Here is a 22,109-nt window from a genome sequence, read left to right on the forward strand (position 1 = left end):
GAGAAAAGAAACTTAATGGCATCATTTCGCTGTGTGAGTGTGTATTTGATGGAATATATTTCCCAGTAGATCTTATTAAAGGCTTCTAGTCCCCCTGCACTCGGCCTGTAGGAAAAAGGGCCACAGGGACAGAGATAGTGATTGAGAGGAACGACTCTTATTTCTGCATAGAAAGTGACGGAGCTGCTCCAGAAACATGGCAAGGGAGGGAAGGAGGATGGAGTCTAAGACAGAGATAGGCAGGGGAAGATAAAGAGCAGCGCGGACGGAGAGAGTGGGCGTATGTGAGTGGGAAAGTGTGATCACGGCTTCAGCAGGCAGGACAGACTTTCACATCTGAGTGATATTAAAAACCCACGGGGGAAAGAACTGGGATTAATGCAGCATCAAGTTGTTAATGTAAAACTAGAAATCATATGAAATTTTACACAAATGCTGAAAGCATTATGCACAGTGCAATGTGTGCTGCTATTACAGTTGAGTTTTCATGATTCACTTTTAATTCATGCTATTTCAAACCTTCAAAACAGTTATTATTATAAAGCTTGTGACATATCAGCTGGAGGACACGCACAGTTAAAAATAAAACCCTCTCAAACTAAATTTTAGTTGTTTTCTATAAATTGCAAATCATCGTACTTAATTTGGTCTAATTTACCAGTAGCTACCTGATAGATTTCCAGGATTTCATCATTTAATCACATTTTCAAACATCATCAGAATCAGAATCAGAATCAGAAAAGCTTTATTGCCAAGTACGTTTTTGGACATACAAGGAATTTGTTTTGGCGTAGTCGGTGCAATACAGTACAAATTAAACAGTACAAACATATCTACAATATAATATAAATATATGTGCACAGTTTTAAGTGAGTGAGAGTAAATATAGAGCAGTATAAGATGCAAGAGCAATACAACAGTGCAGGTGATCATTGTGCAAGTAAAGCAGTGCAAGTAAAGCAGGAGTCCAAGCTGAACGTTAATGTAACACATAGAGTTACAGGTTACAAGTTTCCTGTCAGCAAAAAAAGGGGGGGTGTGGGGGAAAGGGAGAGTGTCAGGGTGGTTTCCGGGCTTTGTTAACCAGGCTGGTGGCAGATGGTAAAAAACTGTTCTTGTGGCGTGAGGTTTTGGTCCGGATGGACCGCAGCCTCCTGCCAGAGGGGAGAGTCTCAAAGAGTCTGTGACCGGGGTGGGAGGGATCAGCCAGAATCTTCCCTGCCCGCTTCAGGGTCCTGGAGGTGTACAGTTCCTGGAGCGACAGTAGACTGCAGCCAATCACCTTCTCAGCAGACCGAATGACACGCTGCAGCCTGCCCTTATCCTTGGCTGTAGCAGCGGCGTACCAGATGGTGATGGAGGAGGTGAGGATGGACTCAATGATGGCTGTGTAGAAGTGCACCATCATAGTCTTTGGCAGGTTGAATTTCTTCAGCTGCCGCAGGAAGAACATCCTCTGCTGGGCTTTCTTGATGAGGGAGCTGATGTTTGGCTCCCACTTGAGATCCTGGGAGATGATGGTTCCCAGGAAGCGGAAAGATTCCACAGTGTCAATTGTGGAGTCACAGAGGGTGATGGGGGCAGGTGGTGCTGGGTTCTGCCTGAAGTTCACAACCATCTCCACTGTCTTTAGAGCGTTGAGCTCAAGGTTGTTCTGGCTGCACCAGTCCAACAGATGGTCCACCTCCCATCTGTACGCAGACTCATCACCATCAGAGATGAGTCCGATCAGGGTGGTGTCGTCCGCAAACTTCAGAAGCTTGACAGACTGGTGACTGGAGGTGCAGCTGTTGGTGTACAGGGAGAAGAACAGAGGAGAGAGAACACAGCCTTGGGGGGAACCGGTGCTGATGGTCAGGGAGCTCTTATTACAATAAATATCAATTATTATTTTTATTGAAACTGATAATACAGCAATGAAAAAAGCTTTGAGCTGCAATTCAAAGATCTAACTTTGGCATAAAAACAACGCAATAATAGAAGATGGGTTTTTAATTACACTACTGGTAAAGTCATTTGTAAATCAGCTGCACGAGGTTCCTTCACCACAGAATATGTACATTTACGTACAAGGAAAGTTGTTCTTCACCCTTTCGGTTTGAGATGGACGAGTCAAAAAAACAGACTCATTTGAAATAAAAATCCTATAAGGTTGTTGAACTCATCTTCAGTCTTACATCAGCGCCCAAGAAAGTTATTTTCTTCATATGTAAAGATATTAAACTTGTAATTTAGCTCACAGATAAGGGTGATATCAATCTTGGCTCTGACTGTGGCAGGGGGGCAATACTTTATCTGTCCACCAGAGGGCGGTCCAGCTGCTCAGCTGCTCCTGCTTTAGTAGGGGTTTGTGTAGCTGTGTGTGTGTGTGTGTGTGTGTGTGTTCCTGTCTTGGCATCACAGTGAGAACCATTTTCCCGATTTCACCATCAAATTGAGGACCGTTTGTACCAAAGTGAGGACATTTTGCTAACAGTTAGGTTTAGGACTAAGGTGTGAATTGAGTTTAGGTTAAGGTTAGGGTTAGGCATGCACTGGTAATGGTTAGGTTTAGGGTTATTGCCAGGGTTAGGGCATAGAAAGGGTTGAAAATGACTGAAAATCAATGGAAGTCAATGGGAGTCAACAGATGGTCCTCACTACATATAGCAAAACAAGTGTGTGTGTGTGTGAGGCACAGTGTACAGACTGCTCTGTGGTCTCACTATAAACTGGCTGTAGTGAGGGTAATCAGTGAAAGAAAAACCCAATTTAGCTGCAGAATAAGATAAATGTTGATCAAAAGCTTTGATACTTTACTAAACACTGAATCTAAACAGCAAAGCCAAGTTCAAGACATTTACAGCCCTGATGTTACCCTGTATTAGCTGGAGTAGTGTCCTAGTCTGCCAGCTGAATCCTCAGCCTTCATCCCCTCCTGCTGAGACTGACTCCCTTCAGCTTCTTTGATGCTACTGTAAGTGTGTAGGCCTCTGTGTGCGTCTCTGTGCCTGTGTGTTGGATGAAACCTAATCTAATACAAACAGGCACACTCCTTTATCCTCTTGTGCTCTAAATCTGCCGTACTGTAAAACACACACCTATCCACACACGTAAACCCACAGTGAAACCTGTACACGTGCTCACACAATACACACACAGGCGCACCATCGCAGTACCACATCCCGGGGAACACAGGGAGGTTTCTATGGCAACAAGCATCTTGCTCTACTAATGAACTGGTTGCCGTGGCGACTGTGTTGGCTGTGCTCGATCGGAGTCGGCTGAACAAAACAAGAGGGAGAAGATGTGATGTTGCTGCTCTGCATAAAATATAATTTAATAAAAAACTGGGAGCAGGTCTCTTTTCTCGTTTGTAGAGCACACACAGAAATATGTGTCAGAGTGTTTGTGTGATATTAGGATCAATGACAAAGACTCAATGAGCGCTCTGTGAGAGAGGAAGAGCTGCAGTCAGGCGCAATGTGATCCCTGCATCTGGCGTGGGCCAATCATCTCGCTGCTGCCTGAAGGTCAGAAAGCTTCCCAGCCTCACACTGGCCACTTCGAGAGAGAGGAGGAGGAGGAGATGGATTAGAAAGGAATGCTGCCAAAAACAGTCTCTCTGCCTCTCAGCCAGCCATGCTGTGACTTATGTTACCCTTTGCTGACTGAGCCTCTGAGCCATTAGGCATTTTGACGTTTGTTAACCCCACAACAGACACGAAAGCAGCAGAAAACTGAAGCTCATGTCGTTTCTGCTGACCACTGCCACCAGAAACAATCCAGTTTACCTTGACGCCGTCTCCTCTTCCTGGTTTAGGGGAGAAATAACCTCAGCATCGTGCCATCAACAGGATCACCGGGTCACGGCTTTATCCTATTTAGTGCATAAGATCCAAGCGTGAGGTCAAAGTCAAAAATCACAAAATAAATTTAAATATGAGAAAAGTGTAAAGAGATAAATGTTAGACTGAGCTCAGTAAGGGCCACAAAACCTCTTAAATAAAAAACAAACTTAAATAAATACTTAATATAAATATGAGAAAGGACATATAAACTATTAAAGTAGCACATGGGAGCTAAATAGGCAGCACAAACTTTCTGTTGTTCTAAATATTATAGAAACAGATCTCATAAAAAATAAACAAAATAAAGATTTAATTTAAACAAACATTTTAAAAATTTTATATAAAATGACTTCCCATTTCAGATACTTTTTAAATAATACTTCCTGAGGTGTATTTTTTTCTTTAGTTTGTTTCTCTGTGCTCTTATCACCTGCCGTTTTCCTTACCAGTTCATTGTTTTGTGTTTTATTCTAGCGTTCCTTTCATCTAAAGTTATTCCTGGTAGATTTCTGTTAGGTTCTCCATGGGCGTCTGTACGTTTCTGTTCAGCTCTGTCTCCTGGTTAATTAGCCTCCCTCCTTCAGCTGCTCTGCCTCAGCTGCAACTCATTTTCTCTGGTTTTCTGCTCATTTCTCCACTTCCTCAGAACATAAGGATCTCTACTGGATTCTTCTGTTACTGTGGCCGTTTCCCCAGTTTGTACGTTTTATTTTATTTTTTTGTATTTCTGTTCAATCATTTACTCACCATGCTTTTTCCACTGTCCTGTCTGTGTGTTGGCCCATCTTCCACGTCACAAAACATTACAGATTGTATGTTAAACTTGGTACCAGCTGTAGCAGTCTGCTTATATCCAGCACATCTGCCACTATAAGAATAATCTCTCAGCCTGAAGCATCTTGTTTTCTACAGTCAGATATTGCGACTATATTGTAAAAAATAAAACTAGATCTGAAAATAACATAAAAGTGAAAACTCAAAATAAGCTCTAGCTTCACTTGTCATTTAAAAAAACAGATATTTATGGATAGGTCTGAAGCTGTTGAAATGATGTGGTGCAGTGAAAGTGAAAAAATACTTTAAATAATACATTTTAATCACACTTTTAGAAGAGGCTTTTGTTCATTATTACACATTGTTTCAGTTGCAAATCTTTTTTTTTCCAAGTACGAGTTTTGATGAGCCTCACAGAAGGCACATTTCTTACTAACATGTATTTTAAACAAAAAATGGTTCATTCTTTTATTCAAGCTTCAAGTTTTTATTTTTTACAGAGAAAAATGACAGTTGAACTAAAATGCTTTGAAAACATGTGAAAGGCATCTTTTCATCAGAAATATTCCCCAACTAGTCCAAAAAACATTTTTTAGCAGATGCAACCTGTGAATGGATAACTTTAAGGACGAAATGATTTCTTCCTTCTTCAGAAAGGTGAAAAGCTCTAAATGCTACTCTTTAGTTTTTCAGTGGACAGATCATTTCATCCTAAATGAGGCGGGTTTAGATTCAGATTTGGTTGCGGATCTCAAATTAAAATACATTTTTTATGTATTCACAGTTACTGAGTTCATAAAAAGATGTTACTCTGGCTTTAAGCTAAACACTTGACCATTTTCTTTTCTTTTTTTGTAAATCAATGCCTGATTGATGAGAATAACACATTTTTATAACTGCTTTTGATACGTTGGGGAGCATGCATTTTCCACCATATTGATTTTACATGTGTTTATCCTGCAGAAATGTCTGCGGTTTAACCCCGACGCCACTGTGTGGAAGGCCAAACAGCAGGTGCTGTGCTCTCTGACCGATTCCCTGCGAGACGTCCTAAACTACGGCCTATTCCAGCCTGCCACAGACGGACATGATGCCAAGTTCTTGGAGGAGGAGAGGCCCCTCAGAGAGTACCCACAGTCCTTTGAAAAAGGGGTGCCATATTTGGAGGTACTTCTTTAGCCTTTTGTTGCCACAGTTTTTAAGAAAAACTCTCTGCACAATGTGAAGTACGCTGTGCTTCCTGAAGATGTCACTGCTGTTCTTTAGTACAACAGATTATATGAAAGGAGCGTATAATATATGATTTATTCTTAACCAATTAGTAGCTCTGTGCAATCTACAATTAACTGCATTAGAAAGATATTCAAGTCCTCCACACTTATCAAAACCCATGATAAAGATGTTTAAAGAAGCCATGAAATACAATGCAATACAAACGTAGTCCTACCTTCTGAACCTTTTTCACAGTTTGTTATTTTCTACCCATAATCCCTAAAGTATTTCTTGCGATTTGGTGCGATAGACTAAGACAAGGTACTGCATAATTGTGAAAACGTTTGTATTCAGTCCCCCTTAAATACAATTCACCTCAACCAGTTGCCTTCAGATGACACAATTAATAAAGAGAGCTCACCTGTGTGTCATTTAATCTAAGAATAACTCCAGCTGTTCTCTGATGCCCTCAGAGGTTTGTTGGAGAACATAAGGACAAACAGCATCATGAAGACCAAGGAACACAGCAGACAGGGCAGGGAGAAGGTCATGGAGAAGTTTTAAGCAGGATTACGCAGTAAAGCAAATCTTAAGCTTTGAATATTTCACAGAGTTTTCAGATGAGTCCATCATCTGAAAACAGAAAGCGTATGGGACACCTGCAGCCTGCCAGGATAAGGCCATCCACCTAAAATTACAGGCGAAGCAAGGAGAACCAAGCAGAGATCCACAGCTCAGGTAGGACAATCTGAACTCGATGTTATGGTTAAGTGGTTTGGAGCAAGCTGCTGTTGAAGGGCAGAAATCCAGTTTAATGTTTGCCATGAGGCATGTGGTGCACACAGCAAACATGTTAAAGAAGAGGCTCTAGCCAGGTGAGACCATAACTGATTTGTTTTGGCATAAATGCAAAATGGAAAGTGGGATGAAGCTTAACATGGCACCTAATCCTGAAAACTCAATTCCCTGGTCAAAGTTGGTGGGTAGACCCTAACCTAAGAACCTAAGATCCCTAACCCGGAAGAAAACCTGCTAGAGGATGCAATAAAACCTGAAACTGAGGAGGAGGTTCACCGTCCAGCAGAACATCAACCCTAAACACACAGGCAGATCTACAATAGGGCTGCTTAGATCAAAGCAGATTCATGTGTTAGAATGCAACCAAAGTCCACAGACCATCGCTTGGATCTGGAGACATATAGAAAATGTGGTTCTACACAGTATTGACTCAGAGGGGCTGAATATAAATGCATACCACACTCCTGAGATATTTAATAACAAAAAAGGAAAACCACATCTTACTTTTCGTTCTACTTCACAGTTATCCACTACTTTATGATAAGGCATTGTAAAATACGTTAACAGCAGTATGTCACAGATAAAGCCAGAAAAACTTCAAATCAGCGGATTTTGATCATCTATTGATCGACTACTGCTTCCCCTATAATATCTGTTCATTGAGGTGATTTAAGTAAAACAAAAATATTTTTTATTTTGAGATCAATAAGCAACGCCAGCCGCCTGCTAACATGTAAATTTGTTATCAAGAAGGCCTCCTATTGGTCATCATTGGCTTTTGAGTTATTTTTGATTTGCATCATGTAAAACATTTACTTTGAGTCTAAACGGACTTTGTAATTTTCCGGATATTCTGAAAGCCATATCCGTAAACTCATCTTTTAAATCCTACATCAGACACAGAGGAGGCAGACAGTTTCTTTCCCATTTCTTATCTTCTGTCGGGTATAAATGGCTGAACCAGATAAATTGCGTCTCTATAATAAATCTGTAGTCCCCATTTTTGTGGATGTGAATCAGTAGTTGGACAAATTTAGGACACAGGCTCTCTGTGTTTCTTTTCTCTGTTTCTGTCGTCCGTTTAGTTCCGGTATAAAACCAGGGTTTACAAACAGACCAATCTGGATGAGAAGCAACTGGCCAAGCTGCACACCAAGGTATGAAGTCTTTATATCTAACCTCTGATATCAAATATTCGAAGTAAAATATCAATTTATGTGAATTGGTATGCTTTTTTCAGTTGCATTAGATTTGACAGTTTTAATACTCCCTCTTCTAATGCAGGCGAGTCTGAAGAAATTCATGGATTACATCCAAACCAGCGCTGTGGACAAGATGGCCAAGTTCTTAGACAAGGGCCTGGATCCGAACTATCAGGATCCTGACACTGGTGGTGAGGAGAGCTGCACAGCTGATGTTTACTTCATCTCTTTCACTAACAGTTATACCTGATGTTGCAACAGCCGATCTAAAAAACACAGGTTTAAAGGTTTAAAGCTGCGGAATTGCAATTCTCATTGCAATATCAGTGTATGCAATGTCGCAACCGTAAAATACTCCTTGGTAATAATATTTGGTGGGATACTATATTCAAGGGTGATGCATTTATCTCTGCATGTCAATAACATGTTCGACTAGTTGGATCGACTCTAACTGCCCTTGCTGTCCACAGTTAAATATGGAAAAACTCCAATTTCTTGTGGCCGTCAAAGGTGTTCCGCTCCCTGTTAAAATGCCAGGTCTGGCTGATGTAAATAATGAGACCATGATAAATCATGTTAAAACTTTTTCTACATATAATGTGTAATCCTGTGCAATTCAACAACAACAAAAAAAAAATATATCAGAGGGGAGGAAATGTAAAACATTAAAAAGCTGCAAAAACTGATTACATAAGTGAAAACTCTCCTAAACTAATGTTTTTTTGATTTATTTTAAGCTTTTGGTTCTGTAACGCACCTAACATCAGTTGTGCATTAATCTGAATTAAATTTTAGCTGTCCTAGCTGGACCTTTCCATGTTTTCTTCCTTTAGCTAAACCCAAAGATTGAATTTGAAAGATCTCATTGTACAAAGGCTTCAGTCAGGAGAAGAGTACAAAAAGCTCCACAGTATTACTTCTATAACGAAGTGAGTCATCAGTAAGTAGAGAAAACATGGCATAACAGGGACATTTTCAAAAGGAGTGAAAAAACAGGATAACAGCAGGTCGGGGAGGCTGAAAATAACCCTGAAGGAGCTGTAGGAATTTCTACTCTTCATATGTCTGGATTAGGGCTGCCCCCGTATGACGAAAACATTGCTGTGATAATATCGTTGAATATGGCGTTTTACAATTTTGCTTACTTCTCTTTATTTTCAATCATCACAATTTCCCTAACTCTCTCTAAGCTTCTGGATCTCTGTAAATATATTTATCAGTTCTGGCCAGATATATTATTGAAAAGTAGTAATTTAATGCATGGCACTTGAAATTGTATACCCTTCAAAATATTGCATTCAGGTAGTCCTTTGCAGTTGAGATTTTGCACATATTGATAATGAAATCAGGGTTTTAATTCAGTATGCTTTGCAGCTATATTCTGGACTGAAAAGTGGGGCTGCGAGACATAAGTTCTCTTCTAAAGAAACCATCCAGAACATTCACCTTGAGGGAGAAACTGTTACAGTTTGACAAAACCAAACTTGATGTTTTGTGTTAACATTGGGCATCAACAAAAGAACGCCATACCCACAGTGAACCATGGTGGTGGCAGAATCATGCTCTGGGGTTACTTTTGGTTTTTTCAAGGTGGTTAAAATTGTGACAAGTTTCAAAAACCATGGAAGCTGAAAATGAAGATTATTTTTTAGCATCACAGTGAGTCCAAGCATTCACCCAGGTCAGTAAAAGAATAACTTCATCAGAAGAAAATGAAAGTTGTGGGACGACCTTGCCGAGTCCTGATCTCAATCTGAAAGAAAGTCGAGAAACTATGTGGAAAAGGGATGTTCTCACATTCTGGAAAAACATGCAAATATTACCAAGTCCATATGTGCTGCGCTGGTCAACTGCTACCAAAGGAGAATGAGTGCTGAAGTTAAATCGAAAGGTGCTTCAACGAAGGATTTGTTCAAGGGTGGGCAAACTTAGGTAACCACATGAATGCACCTTTTTTTCATTTTTCTTTTGGTTTTCAGTTGAATTTTACAGGATTCATGTCAAGTTATTGTGGGATAAGTTTTGAAATGTTTTGTCATGATCTGGTCATAAAAACCTACAGTTTAAACAGGGGCGTGTACACTTCTGAGAGTCACTGCAGATGACCAGAATGCAATGAAATCTTTTTAACCTTTTATGCATTACAATTAAAGCTGTTTTTGCTTAAAGCATCAAGTTCACTCAGTGACCCAAATCTAGTTAAATCAAAAATGCAGCTGTTTGATCTGACGCGTTAACCTTTAAAATGATTCCTTCCTTCCCGACCCTTCTGCCCTCAGTGCTGCTGGATGTTGTCCCAACAGTTTGTTGGAGATTAGAGCCAGGTCTGTTCGCTAACTGGTGGCTTTTCCCAGATCCTGCAGGTGTTTAAGGAGCATGGCAGACGGCTTATTTACAGCCGGTGCGTGTTGCTTGGAGTCACTCCTACTGCTCTGGGAACAAGTGTGGAAACACAGAGAGGAGCCTGTAATCAGGGGTGTGAAGCATGCTCCCGCTGCAGAACACATGAGGGCAGCAGAGAGTCAATCAATCAGTAGCATTTGCTTCAAAGTGCAAAGTTGATTTTTAATTCCACACAACTTGCCCAACAGAGATCTTAGTTAGGGATAAAAATAACCAGAAAATGTTCTACCCCACCTACCCATGCTGTCCAGATGCCACACACTGAGTGTCTTTAATTGGAGCTCATTTCTCTCAGTGTCAGTGGGGCTTGTGTCAGCAGCACCTACTTTCCGCCTAGAGAAGAAGTAGTCCTGAAATAGAAAAATCAAAAGAAGTCCAGTCAAAATACTCTAGTTGTTAGATTCAGAGATGCTGATCATAGACAAAGTCTCCTGATGAGTGTTGTGACATCCGTCCGTCCGTCCGTCTGTCCAATAAGTATAGTTTAGAAGAACACCGTAGCTTACTGTGTGCTGACGTTTGGCTGCCACTGTAAACGTGTTACTGTTCCTCATTTTGTGAAGGTCTAAGGTCATCCCTCATTTTTTTTGTTACTTTCTACTAAGTAAGCTTCTAAACGGGAAGACCTTCATGACATAAAAAGCGGACAAAGTCCAAAGAAAATGCAAAATCCTCCAGAAAGCACAGAGAACTATCGATCAAAACTTCTTTATGGCTGCATAAAATCTGGTTGCATTTACGTTTAGCAATGATAGTTTAGAGACACAGTTGGTTCTCAGTCAGATAAGATCAATGGGTCTTGTTGCACAACAAGAACTCAGAAGAACTGGTTTCAGCCAACCAACCAACCGCCTGTTGCTGTGCTCTCTTTTGTTTCTTGCTGGATGTAAACCGTTGGTCCTTGTATGAAATTTAGACATTTATTGCCAGTACAATATAATTTTATCCTGCAGGCACAAAACAAGCCTTCTTGATCGCATGTTTTAGATCTTTCATTGCTCCAACACATCTGATTCAAATCCTTAGTATACCTCCTAAACAAAAGCAAACAGGTGAACGGTGGTCGATTAAGGCCTTAAACTCCTGCTGCTAAATGTAACCCATGTGTTGTTTTCAGAGACTCCTCTGTCGCTGGCAGTGCAGTGCGAGCCAGGTGGAGGAGAGGCCATCCGGGTCCTGGCGGACGGAGGTGCTCACATCGACTTCCGTGCCAAAGACGGACTCACGCCGCTACACAAGGCTGTTCGAGGTCACCGCCATACAGCCCTGCTGGTAAACACTCACAAATGTTTTCATCCTTTTCACCAGAAACACTGTGATGTGACAGAAGAGAAGAGTTTTCACTTCTGATGCGTCAACCTTCAGTGTCTATATTGACAAGATAGACACGTGGACAAAATTGTTGGTACCCCTCGGTTAATGAAAGAAAAACCCACAACGGTCGCAGAAATAACTTGAATCTGACAAAGGTAATAATGAATAAAAATTCTATGAAAATGAACAAATGAAAGTCAGACATTGCTTTTCAAACATGCTTCAACAGAATTATTTTATAAAACAAATTCATGAAACAGGCCTGGACATAAATGATGGTACCCTTAACTTAATATGTTGTTGCACACTGCAATGAAACGATTCCTATAAATGTCAATGAGACTTCTGCTCCTCTCAGCAGGTATTTTGGGCCACTCCTCATGAGCAAACTGCTCCAGTTGTCTCAGGTTTGAAGGGGGCCTTTTCCAGACGGCATGTTTCAGCTCCTTCCACAGATGCTCAATAAGATTTAGGTCAGGGTTCATAGAAGGCCACTTCAGAATAGTCCAATGTTTTCCTCTGAGCCATTCTTGGGTGTTTTTAGTTGTGTGTTTTGGGTCATTATCCTGTTGCAAGACCCATGACCTGCGACTGGGACCAAGCTTTCTGACACTAGGCAGCACATTTCTCTCTAGAATCCCTTGATAGTCTTGAGATTTCATTACACCTTCACAGATTCAAGACACCCTGTACCAGATGAGCAGCCCCAGAACATAACAGAGCCTCCTCCATGTTTCACAGTTGGGACTTTGTTCTTTTCTTCATATGCTTCATTTTTCCATCTGTGAACATAGAGCTGATGTGCCTTGTCAAAAAGTTCAATTTTTGTCTCATCAGTCCGTAGGTCATTCTCCTAGAAGCTTTATGGCTTGTCAACATGTAGTTTGACAAATTCCAGTCTGGCTTTTTTATGATTTGTTTTCAACAATGGTCTCCTTGGTCGTCTCCCATTAAGTCCACTTTACCTCAAACAACGTCAGATGGTGCAATCTGACACTGATGTTCCTTGAGCTTGAAGTTCACCTTTAACCTCTTTAGAAGGTTTTCTGGGCTCTTTTGTTACCGTTTGTTTTATCCGTCTCTTTGTTTTGTCATCAATTTTCATCCGGCGGCCACGTCCAGGGAGGTTAGCTACAGTCCCATGGATCTTAACTTTCTGAATAATATGTGCAACTGTAGTCACAGAAACATGAAGCTGATTGGAGATGGTCTTATAACCTTTACCTTTAACATGTTTGTCTATAACTTCCTTTCTAATCTCCTGAGACAACTCTTTCCTTCGCTTCCTCTGGTCCATGTTGAGTGTGGTACAAACCATGTCACCAAACAGCACAGTGACTACCTGTAGCCCTATAGATAGGCCCACTGACTGATAACAAGAATATAGACACCTGTGATGCTAATTAATGGACACCTTGATTTAACATGTCCCTTTGGTGAGATTATTTTCAGGGTACCATCATTTATGTCCAGGCCTGTTTCATGAGTTTATTTTTTTAAAGAATTCTGTTGAAGCATGTTTGAAAAGCAATGTTGACTTTCATTTGTTCATTTTCATAGAATTTGTATTCATTATTACCTTTGTCAGATTCAAGTTATTTCTGTGACCATTGAGGGTTTTTCTTTCATTAACCGTGGGTTACCAACAATTTTGTCCATGTGTCTAAGTGTTTGTCTGCAGGCTGAAACAGGATTATCCTGACTTGTATTTTGCTCTGAAGCCAGAATAAACAAACAACAATCCACACTCACCCACACAGAAAATACACGACACAAGAAGAAACTGCCTGTTAAGGTCTGGGAATGAGCAGTCTCACTTCGCCCTCGCCTCACCCTGCAGGTTCTGCTCTCTCTGGGTGCGTCTTCAGACTACAAGGACCGGCGGGGGCTGACACCGCTTTACCACACTGTGCTAACTGGGGGCGACACCTCCTGCTGTGAAACACTGCTCTACCACCACGCCAAACTGGGCATCAGGGACGAGAACGGCTGGGACGAGACGCATCAGGTACATTCGTGTGTAGCCTGCCAGAAAGCAACACCGACTGGGAGAAATCAGATTCTGAACAGAAAGTAAAACAAGCGTATGTTTGGACTCTGATAAAAGCAGCAGAGACGTTTGTGTGCCTGGATCCCTGTTTCCAAATGTACTTCATGTTCCGGTGTGTGTCCACATCATTCATCCGCCTCTCACCCTTCATTCCAACCATCCTGCTTCTGTGGTGATTTAAACGTGTTCAAGGCCAAGAGCGAACTAAAAGGTATTCATCATTTAATCTTCCTGCGTACTTTATCTGCTTCATCTGTCTCATCAGCTGTGCTGTTCAGTCACTGATTCATCATTTGCTCTGTGTTAATCCATACATTCAGCACCTGTGTAGCTTTTATTAAATACGTTACATTGATACCTTGAAGCGGCCGTCCCAAAGCACTGATGATTTCATTGATTCATGCACCACTAGTTAAAAGATAAATGACTCGTATTTTCTTGTCCCATCAATTTAAGAGAGGATTGTGTGTTTCTCCTTACTGCTTAAGTTTTATTTGATCCAACCAGTCGACTTGAGTTGACATGTTCACTAAATGTGATTTTTCTAATGATAAATAAGTAGAGTTGAATTAATTGCTTGCTTATAACAGTGTATGTAACTTGAAGAATTTCCTTCTCCTTATATTCTGGCTAGATAGATTGAAGGGTCCTGTTGTTTCTCATGATTGGCTCCCACTTGGGTACTCTCACTGTTTTCTCGCCTGCTCAGTTTGGAGGAGGCGTTAATTGAATCTGGTGCCACGTTTTACCTCTCACCTTGTGCCTCTCTATGTGTCGCTGTCTCTGCTGGGTCCTTTTTCGCTTCTTTTTATTCAATCGTTCTTCTTTCCTGCTTTTTCCTCCTCTTTTGTCTCTTGGTGCATTCACTATTTGCTTCCCATTCTCCCCACTGCCGTCATGACAATGCACAGGCCTGCCAAAATGGGAACTCGCAGCATCTGGAGCACCTGCTCTTCTATGGGGCGGATTCCTCCTCCCAGAACGCTTCTGGAAACACTGCCTTGCACATCTGTGCTTTATACAACAAGGTATTTTATCAAGCACACATGCCAGAACAGTGTTTGAGTAGAAGAAAAACATATGGAGCATATTGAAAGTTGTACAGTCTGGAGCCGTTTTATTTAAATGTCATGTTTTCGTCGGAAAAATTAAACAAATTTGCAAATTTCATTCAAATGTTGCAGCATTTTCTATTCAGTTTATTCCTTATTTTATTCTCCATAATAATAGGAGTTCACAGGGAAATGCTAAACAAGTGAATTCTAACCATACAAATATATTTCTCAGCCAGACTTTTAATTGTTTAATTTTAATTGTTTAATTTAATTTGTTGCAGGAAAGCTGTGCACGAATCCTGCTGTATCGTGGAGCAAGCAAAGACATGAAAAACAACAGCGGACAGACTCCGTTTCAGGTTAAGTCTGAGTGATGATTGGCTGTAGCCAAGCCTTTAAAGCTCGATTTTGTATCATAGTTTAACTTAAATTAAAACTTAAATATTTATTTAACTAATAATTTTCTTATTGTATTGTTTGACCCTTGACCCTTGTTTTTCTGACAGTTAAAATGACTTTTTGAACGTGCTTTGTTTGTTTGTTTTTTGTTTTGAATCAGGTGGCCGTGATGTCCGGCCATTTTGAATTGGGGGAAATAATTAAAAACCACCGGGATACAGATGTGGGTAAGTCCTGTACATCATCTGTTTATTATTCAGGAGATAAAAACACTCCAATCTTTTTCTTTGTTTCCATGCAGAAAGATTCCCATGTAATACTTTACCTTATGATCTTAATGAACTGTTCTTCACACTTTTTGAATATCTTTTTGGATTTTTTGGACTGTTTTGTTTTGGACTTTGGCTGCTTCTCCCCTCTCTTTCCGTCCGGTCCTTGTACCTTGGCAAACACACCTGATTGTGGAGTCGAAAGATGGAGAACAAGAATGGAAGTAAAGATGTGATACCTTAAAGAAAAATGAAGGAAATCTATTAAAGACCTCACAGCAGACCAGAGAAATGTGTCACCTGATCATCTACACATGTGCTTTAAATGCAAGGTTTTCAGCTAACACCTCTTTAGGAATTGCATTTTTGATGCTAAAATACTGTTTCCTGTCTGTCAAACTGTAATTACAAGGTTGTTACATGACAACACCACACTGGTTAATTCAAGCTTTTTTTTGTCTGAATCCGGTAACAATTAAGTGACTTAATGAAGAAATAAATGAAAACCTTTTGAGAGCTTGGTAGTACACTAAAAGGGAAATGAAGCAGCCAAAGTCCAAAGAAAAGGTTTCAGAAAAGCCAAAGAACTATTGATTAAGACCCATTTAAACAATGACAAGAAAATCTGGCTACTTTGCAGCAAAACTTAAAGAAATGCTGGATAAGCAAGTGTGAATAGTACCACAGATCATGTCTTTGACTATCTGGTGAGTGGTCTTTGTTTGCCTCCTAGTTCCCTTTGTGGAGTCTCCAAAGTACGCCCCCCAGAGGAGGGAGAGCAACCGAACACTGGCGGTGCCCCATCCTCATCCCTTCCTTCGGGCCAACAGTGACAGCAGCATGAACCTGCCAGACTGGATGGCTGTGCCCAATGCTCCGAGCACCAACATAGTTTCTGTGCAGGTATCAGTGTGGCATTTCTGAGCTCTGATCAGGGAGCTGAGATCAAAGACTTTGACTGACATAAGACAGAAACTGAGGAGACCACCTCGCTTCAAGGCCTTCAAAAGGGTTTCAGAGGCATTACAGTAGAATAAAATGAGTAAATGTGTTGCTACTGTACTCACCTGTGCATCACGACACAGTCACCAGACTTCTCCAACAAATGTGTCACCCTGCTCCAGGGGTGTACAAACTTTTTGCCAAAAATGTCAAGATGAAAACCACAATTGTCTTTTTTGAATAAAATGCTGAAGCAATAGTATTGTGAATGTTTGTGTTACCTCCTCAAAAATAAACTAAACATAAAATATTTTATTGAAATTAACAAAGGATCAATATTGTAGATCTGAAACATGAGAGAGTCTTGCAAGAGCAAAAGCTTAGAATTTTAGAAATATTTTTGAAGTGATTGGAAAACTCTTGCTGTATTTAGCTAGGTTTAATTAATCGGTGCATCCAGGTCTGTTTTTGTCCATCTGCATCAGCTTCCTCTACTAGGGTGCTATAATTATGAAATGTGTTTTGGGGCCAAATGCAAATGGCACACAGGCGGCAGTTCGGACACCCCTGTCCTAAACCATGGCACGCTGCTTTAATGACATAACCAATGGGTACATGAAGGAAACCACATCCAAGTCAAGAAGAAACACCAAGAAAAGATTGTTGTATCGTGTGCAAACCATTACAATACCCAATGACAAACATTCCCGCCATCCGACACGGGCCTTGGACTCTTCCAGCACCACCTATTGTACCACACTGTGGCATCAACCAGCCAGTGGGTAACTCTCTTGTGTGGGCTGCATTTAACACTAGAGGAGAAACGGCTGCGTTTAGAATTGCGTCATAATCAGAAAGCACAGACTGATGGCTAGTGGTGTTACCAAGGGTAATCTTCATGTGTTCATAATAGGTGCCCCATAATAGGTGTTCTGCATAAACAGCACCGTGGAGCAGTCTTTCGACAAGACAAAACCCAGCCATGTACCGTATGTTTGTCCCTGGACTTTTTGGATAATGTTGAGGTCCTCCCATGGCCATTTTCTCCCTATCTGAATATCTGAGGGACTGGCTCTGACGCAGGGCTCCATATCCAACTGTATCCAGGCCTGAGCAAATGCCAAGGGCTGTTTGGGGTCCCTGTAGCATCAGCTCCATTATCCATTAAATCTGATATTGTAATTATTGCAGGGCAGTCATATAATCACTCAACTGTTTCACCACTGATATAGTGTATATAATGATCTTTCTTTAGGTTTTTAGAAACATTGCAAAGAAAATAAAGATGAAAAAGTAAAACAATCAAACCTTTCTAGATGTAATTAGCAGGAATCCGTTTTGAATATTACAACAACGTATAACAGCATGAGTAGACCCCTGGACATCGCTGCAGTAATATTAAAACAAAGCTGGATGTTAGGTGTATTCAACCACCTTCAATTTCTCCTTTTTTCAGGGGTATAAACATACAGGAACACTACGAAGTTCCAGCAGTCCCAGAGGAGCGAGAACGCGATCCCCATCCCGAGGTAGGATCGGAGACAAGGAGGACCGGAGCAGGCAGAGTCAGAGACGGGGGTGAGTCTGGCGGCGCTGAGTCTCCTCTGATTTGAGTTATGAGAATACAAAGGGTTAAATTGAGAAATTAAAAACAGGAATGGAGAATGAAAAAGGCAGGTGTGACTGACATGAGTAAGGGATCAATGATATGTAGATAAAGGGAACGATCATGTAGAGATGAAGATTAATGGAAGTAATAATAAAAGATGAATGAAAAGTTTGGAACGAAGGATTAATGACAGAGATATGGGATGAAAGAGGTAGACATGAGGGATAGCAGTAAGGATGAGGGATAAAGAGAGCTGGGTATTAACAGACTGCTGGGTAACTAGAGCTTAAGCCATGGACCTGTTCTCAAACACAAGTTAAATGATCAACTCTAGTTGATACTGTTGATTGGACAAAATTTAGTAACAATTAAGATATTAGATTAGCAAATAAAATAGGATTTATGAACTCTATAAAGCTTATGCTATGGCTTGAAATAACTGATTGAAATCAGTTATTTCTCCTGATTTCCTTCCACTTTCTCTAAACCAAAGCATGTGATGATGTTAAACAAACACCTGTCTGTAGTTAGGAGCATAAAACTCTCTAAAATCCTCTCCTGACTTTGACTAGGCCTCCCACTACCACCACCACCACCATACAAACCGCAGGCCAGCGCAGACGCCTCTACAGCGCTGTCCCAGGACGAGTCTTTGTAGCAACTCGATCACACTCTGCTCAGGGCGAGCGGGAAATAAGCTTCAGTAAAGGAGACAGGGTCAAAGGTGAAGATCTAAACAGTTCCACATTCTGATAACACTCACATCTTTCTTCCTGACTGTGTAACACATATATGTGGATTCTATGTGTTTTGGAGTTTGTGGTTTTGCTTCTTGTTTGTTATGATCTCACATTCACTGAAAAATATGGGATGAAGAAGGCAGGGATGAGGAATGGAGGAGGTTGGGCTATGGGATTAAAAAGGGATGAAGCAGCTACAACGCCTTGTAAATGTATTCACACACACTGAACATTTTTACATTTTTGTTATGACACAAAGTACTGCATAACTGTAACATGAAGGCCTCAGAGGTTTGTTAGAGAACATTAGTGAATGGACAGCATCATGAAGACCAAGGAACACAGCAGACAGGTCAGGGAGAAGGACGTGGAGTGGCACAACAACAAACTTACCAAGACATGGCCATCCACCTAGCCTGAAAGCCCAGGTAAGGAGAACATAATCAGAGAAGTGTGGAGGAGTTGCAGAGAGGAGGAGTTGCAGAGATTCACTGCTCATGTGGGGGCATCTGTTGACGGTACAAATGTTGCTGAGCAGTCCATGAATTTGACCTTTAAGGAAAGCTAGGAAGAAGAAGCCATTGTAAAGCAAGCAGAATTTCAATTTAACGTTTGTTAAAAGCCACGTAAAGCATTCAGCAAACGTGGAAGGATGTGCCTCGGTCAGATGACACCTACATACAAAACCCCAACACTGCACACCAGCATAAACACAACATCCCCATGGTGAAACACGGTGGTGGCAGCATCATGCAGAAGTGATGCTTTTCTAAAGCAGGGACATTTAAGCTGGTCAGAGCTGATGGGATACAGGAAAACCCGTTAATCTGCTAGAGATCTGAGAAAGAGGTGGAGGTTCATCTTCCAGCAGGACAACTGAAAACATACAGCCAGAGCATTAATAGAATGGTTTAGGTCTAAATGTGTTTGTGTTTGAAAATAGCTATTTACAGACACTCTTCATCCAATCTGACCGAGCTAACGCGATTTATTTCAACGAACAATAAAGAAAAATATCTCGATATGTACAAAGCTGGTTCCCCAAAAGTCTTCAGCTTTAACCTCATTGAAAGGTGTTTCACTTAAGTATTGACTCAGGGGGTGAATACAAATGCACATCACAAGTTTTTGTATTCTTATTTGTAAAAACATGGAAAACCTTGTACATTTTCCCTCCACTTTACAATGATGCACTATTTCAAGTGTTTTTGTGATGTGAAAAAGTTCAATGGGTGTGAATACTTTCTAGGGTTATGCAGGGGAGGAAAGGAAGGGTACAAAAGAGGTTAACAGGTGGTTAAGGATTTAAAAGAACATGACAGTGTTATGGTCAGGCACCTCTTATCACCCATTAACTGAAAAATGAGTGTTCAAGTTGCCAATCAGCTGATAAATGTTTTATTTCAACCAAACTAACTTAGAAAATATTTCCTGTTCTTTTGCCTCTGGAGAAGCTTTGCTGTTTTCAAATTGATAAAAGGGTGAGAACCTGCTTTAATCAGACCAAAAACAAACCAACAGAAAAAAGTTTTTATTAAATTTAAACCTTAATCATACTCATTCAGAGCGGCTGTTGTTTGGTAATACCAACAAAACTACCAGTGGGTGATGTTCTTGGGTTGAGGTTTAGGTGTCTACACATGAGGTTGTTAAACTGTCCTAATCTGAGTGTAAGGTCTCCATATATGTTTGTATCTAATGTCTGCAGGTATGAATATTTGTGTGTTTGTGAGTGAGTCTAAAGTGTCGCCAGGTATGTATGTCTTGGTGAGTATGTAGGGCGTTTGCATGTTCGTCTGTGTAGTTTTTATTTTCCTGTCTGCATAACTCTGGTTATCTTTTCATTCCTGTTCTCCTCGTTGCCTGTGTGTGAGACTGTGCATGTTGTGTTTTCTTTATTTGACTTGCTGCTTTTTCCCCTCTAGTGTTGAGTGTCGGCGAGGGTGGTTACTGGGAGGGGACGGTCAGAGGTCGCACAGGGTGGTTCCCCTCTGACTGTGTGGAGGAAGTGGTGCTTCGAAGCCAGGATAACCGTTCAGGTGATCACCACAGATCTCACACACACCCAAGTATAAGAGACCTCATTTGGAAAAATATGGAATGTAAACCACAGTTTTAGATTCCCTCCACCCTCAAGCCCGACACTAAGCTAAATATTTGACATGATGACTAAAACTGAGTGAAAATGAAATGAAAAAAGTATAATTTTGTTTGTCAATCAGGATGTAAATGTGCACTATTGTCTCAGCAACTGGATGGACCAGATACAAAAGATGGAAAATCCCTAAAAGCATTAAAAAGTGAATAAAAATGAATGGTACAATGACTATACAAGTAAAAATACAATTACATACAATATGCTGTTTAAATTTATACACATTTATATAAATAAAAACAAAGCAAACTGCAGAATAAATCGTTCGCACCACAAAGGTTGCTTAGCTAAACGGAAATATTAAAGATCTGCAATAAACTATAATGCAAACCTGGTGAAGCTGGAGATAGCTCCAATGTTGGATTTACACAGAGGCGGGGATTCACAAAGCCTCTAGATGTGTTACCAAATTCTCAAAGGGCACAGAAAGGATGACCTGCTCCTAAAATAAAAGTAAATCTGTGCTCACTTTGTCCAAATAAATTTTGCATCCTGTGTGCATTTAGGGAAAATATGTGAATTTATGTTAATTGCAGGCAGAGCAGGTCAAGTTTCTTTGGAAACTGAAACAAAAGCACAGTTTGCATTACAAAGATTGCAAGAAAAAATACCACCTGCTGAAAGCTAACTCAAAAGAACAAATAAGGGAAAAAGTTTCCACCTGTGCTTCTTGCTTTACAAAAACCTTTTTATTGACAAGTTTTGTAATTAAATAAATTATCTAAGCATGCCGTTTTATTTTTCTAAAAAGTGAGAATTCAAACCTTATGATTGTTGAATTTTACAGCAGCGTTACACATACAGAGGTAAACAAACAAAACTAAAATAGCCAAAATTTACTTCTGACCCACTTAGTTGTTGTATTGAGGGTTGGGTTAGTGCAGGAGGGAGAAGAGAAGTCTGTGCCCCGAAACTAGTACAGATTTGAGGCAAACATTGCATACAAAACATGTGCAAAAGATGGAGCAAATTGCTTCATAAATTCCCGCAGAGACTGCAATGTTTTAGACAAACGTTATTGATTGTGTTGTTATTCAGTCATTTTATGTTTCAGAGAGTCGTGGAGAACGAGCCAAAAGGTTGTTTCGCCATTACACTGTGGGATCATATGACAGTTTTGATGCTCCAAGGTAGGAACAAAAAGCTGAATTTCTCCATTCTGTCTGTAAACAATTGAAAGCTGCCTTTATGCTAACTGTGGCTGAACACTGGACTGGGAAACTGGTTCACATGGTAATAAATCTACAGTTTCTGATTGGTATTCCGACTGGTTGAGCTGAATTGAAGGTTTGTCCAACACAACCTCAGGTCAATATGTGAAATAACATCATTTGTCCAGAGTATTTTCAAAGATGTT

The 22,109-nt window shown here is 40.6% G+C and overlaps 1 protein-coding gene across 4 annotated transcripts in view; it reads left to right on the forward strand.

Annotated features, from left to right (window-relative positions):
• The window catches only part of LOC124864569 (SH3 and multiple ankyrin repeat domains protein 1-like), a 120,755-nt gene that overhangs the window by 42,741 nt on the left and 55,905 nt on the right, over positions 1 to 22,109 (forward strand). For 3 of the 4 annotated variants that reach the window (XM_047359400.1, XM_047359399.1, XM_047359401.1), the window contains exons 3-15: positions 5,568 to 5,771; positions 7,700 to 7,771; positions 7,899 to 8,007; positions 11,337 to 11,491; positions 13,374 to 13,541; positions 14,495 to 14,611; positions 14,920 to 14,997; positions 15,198 to 15,264; positions 16,040 to 16,209; positions 17,705 to 17,826; positions 18,430 to 18,581; positions 20,523 to 20,636; positions 21,807 to 21,882. In XM_047359400.1, the coding sequence (XP_047215356.1) occupies positions 5,568 to 5,771; positions 7,700 to 7,771; positions 7,899 to 8,007; positions 11,337 to 11,491; positions 13,374 to 13,541; positions 14,495 to 14,611; positions 14,920 to 14,997; positions 15,198 to 15,264; positions 16,040 to 16,209; positions 17,705 to 17,826; positions 18,430 to 18,581; positions 20,523 to 20,636; positions 21,807 to 21,882 (1,604 nt within the window). Of the gene's footprint in view, positions 1 to 5,567; positions 5,772 to 6,258; positions 6,555 to 7,699; positions 7,772 to 7,898; positions 8,008 to 11,336; positions 11,492 to 13,373; positions 13,542 to 14,494; positions 14,612 to 14,919; positions 14,998 to 15,197; positions 15,265 to 16,039; positions 16,210 to 17,704; positions 17,827 to 18,429; positions 18,582 to 20,522; positions 20,637 to 21,806; positions 21,883 to 22,109 lie in introns of those variants that run through there. The other variant, XM_047359402.1, reaches the window with a different exon arrangement.

Source organism: Girardinichthys multiradiatus, chromosome Y (genome assembly GCF_021462225.1).
Source record: "Girardinichthys multiradiatus isolate DD_20200921_A chromosome Y, DD_fGirMul_XY1, whole genome shotgun sequence".
Lineage (NCBI taxonomy): Eukaryota > Metazoa > Chordata > Actinopteri > Cyprinodontiformes > Goodeidae > Girardinichthys > Girardinichthys multiradiatus.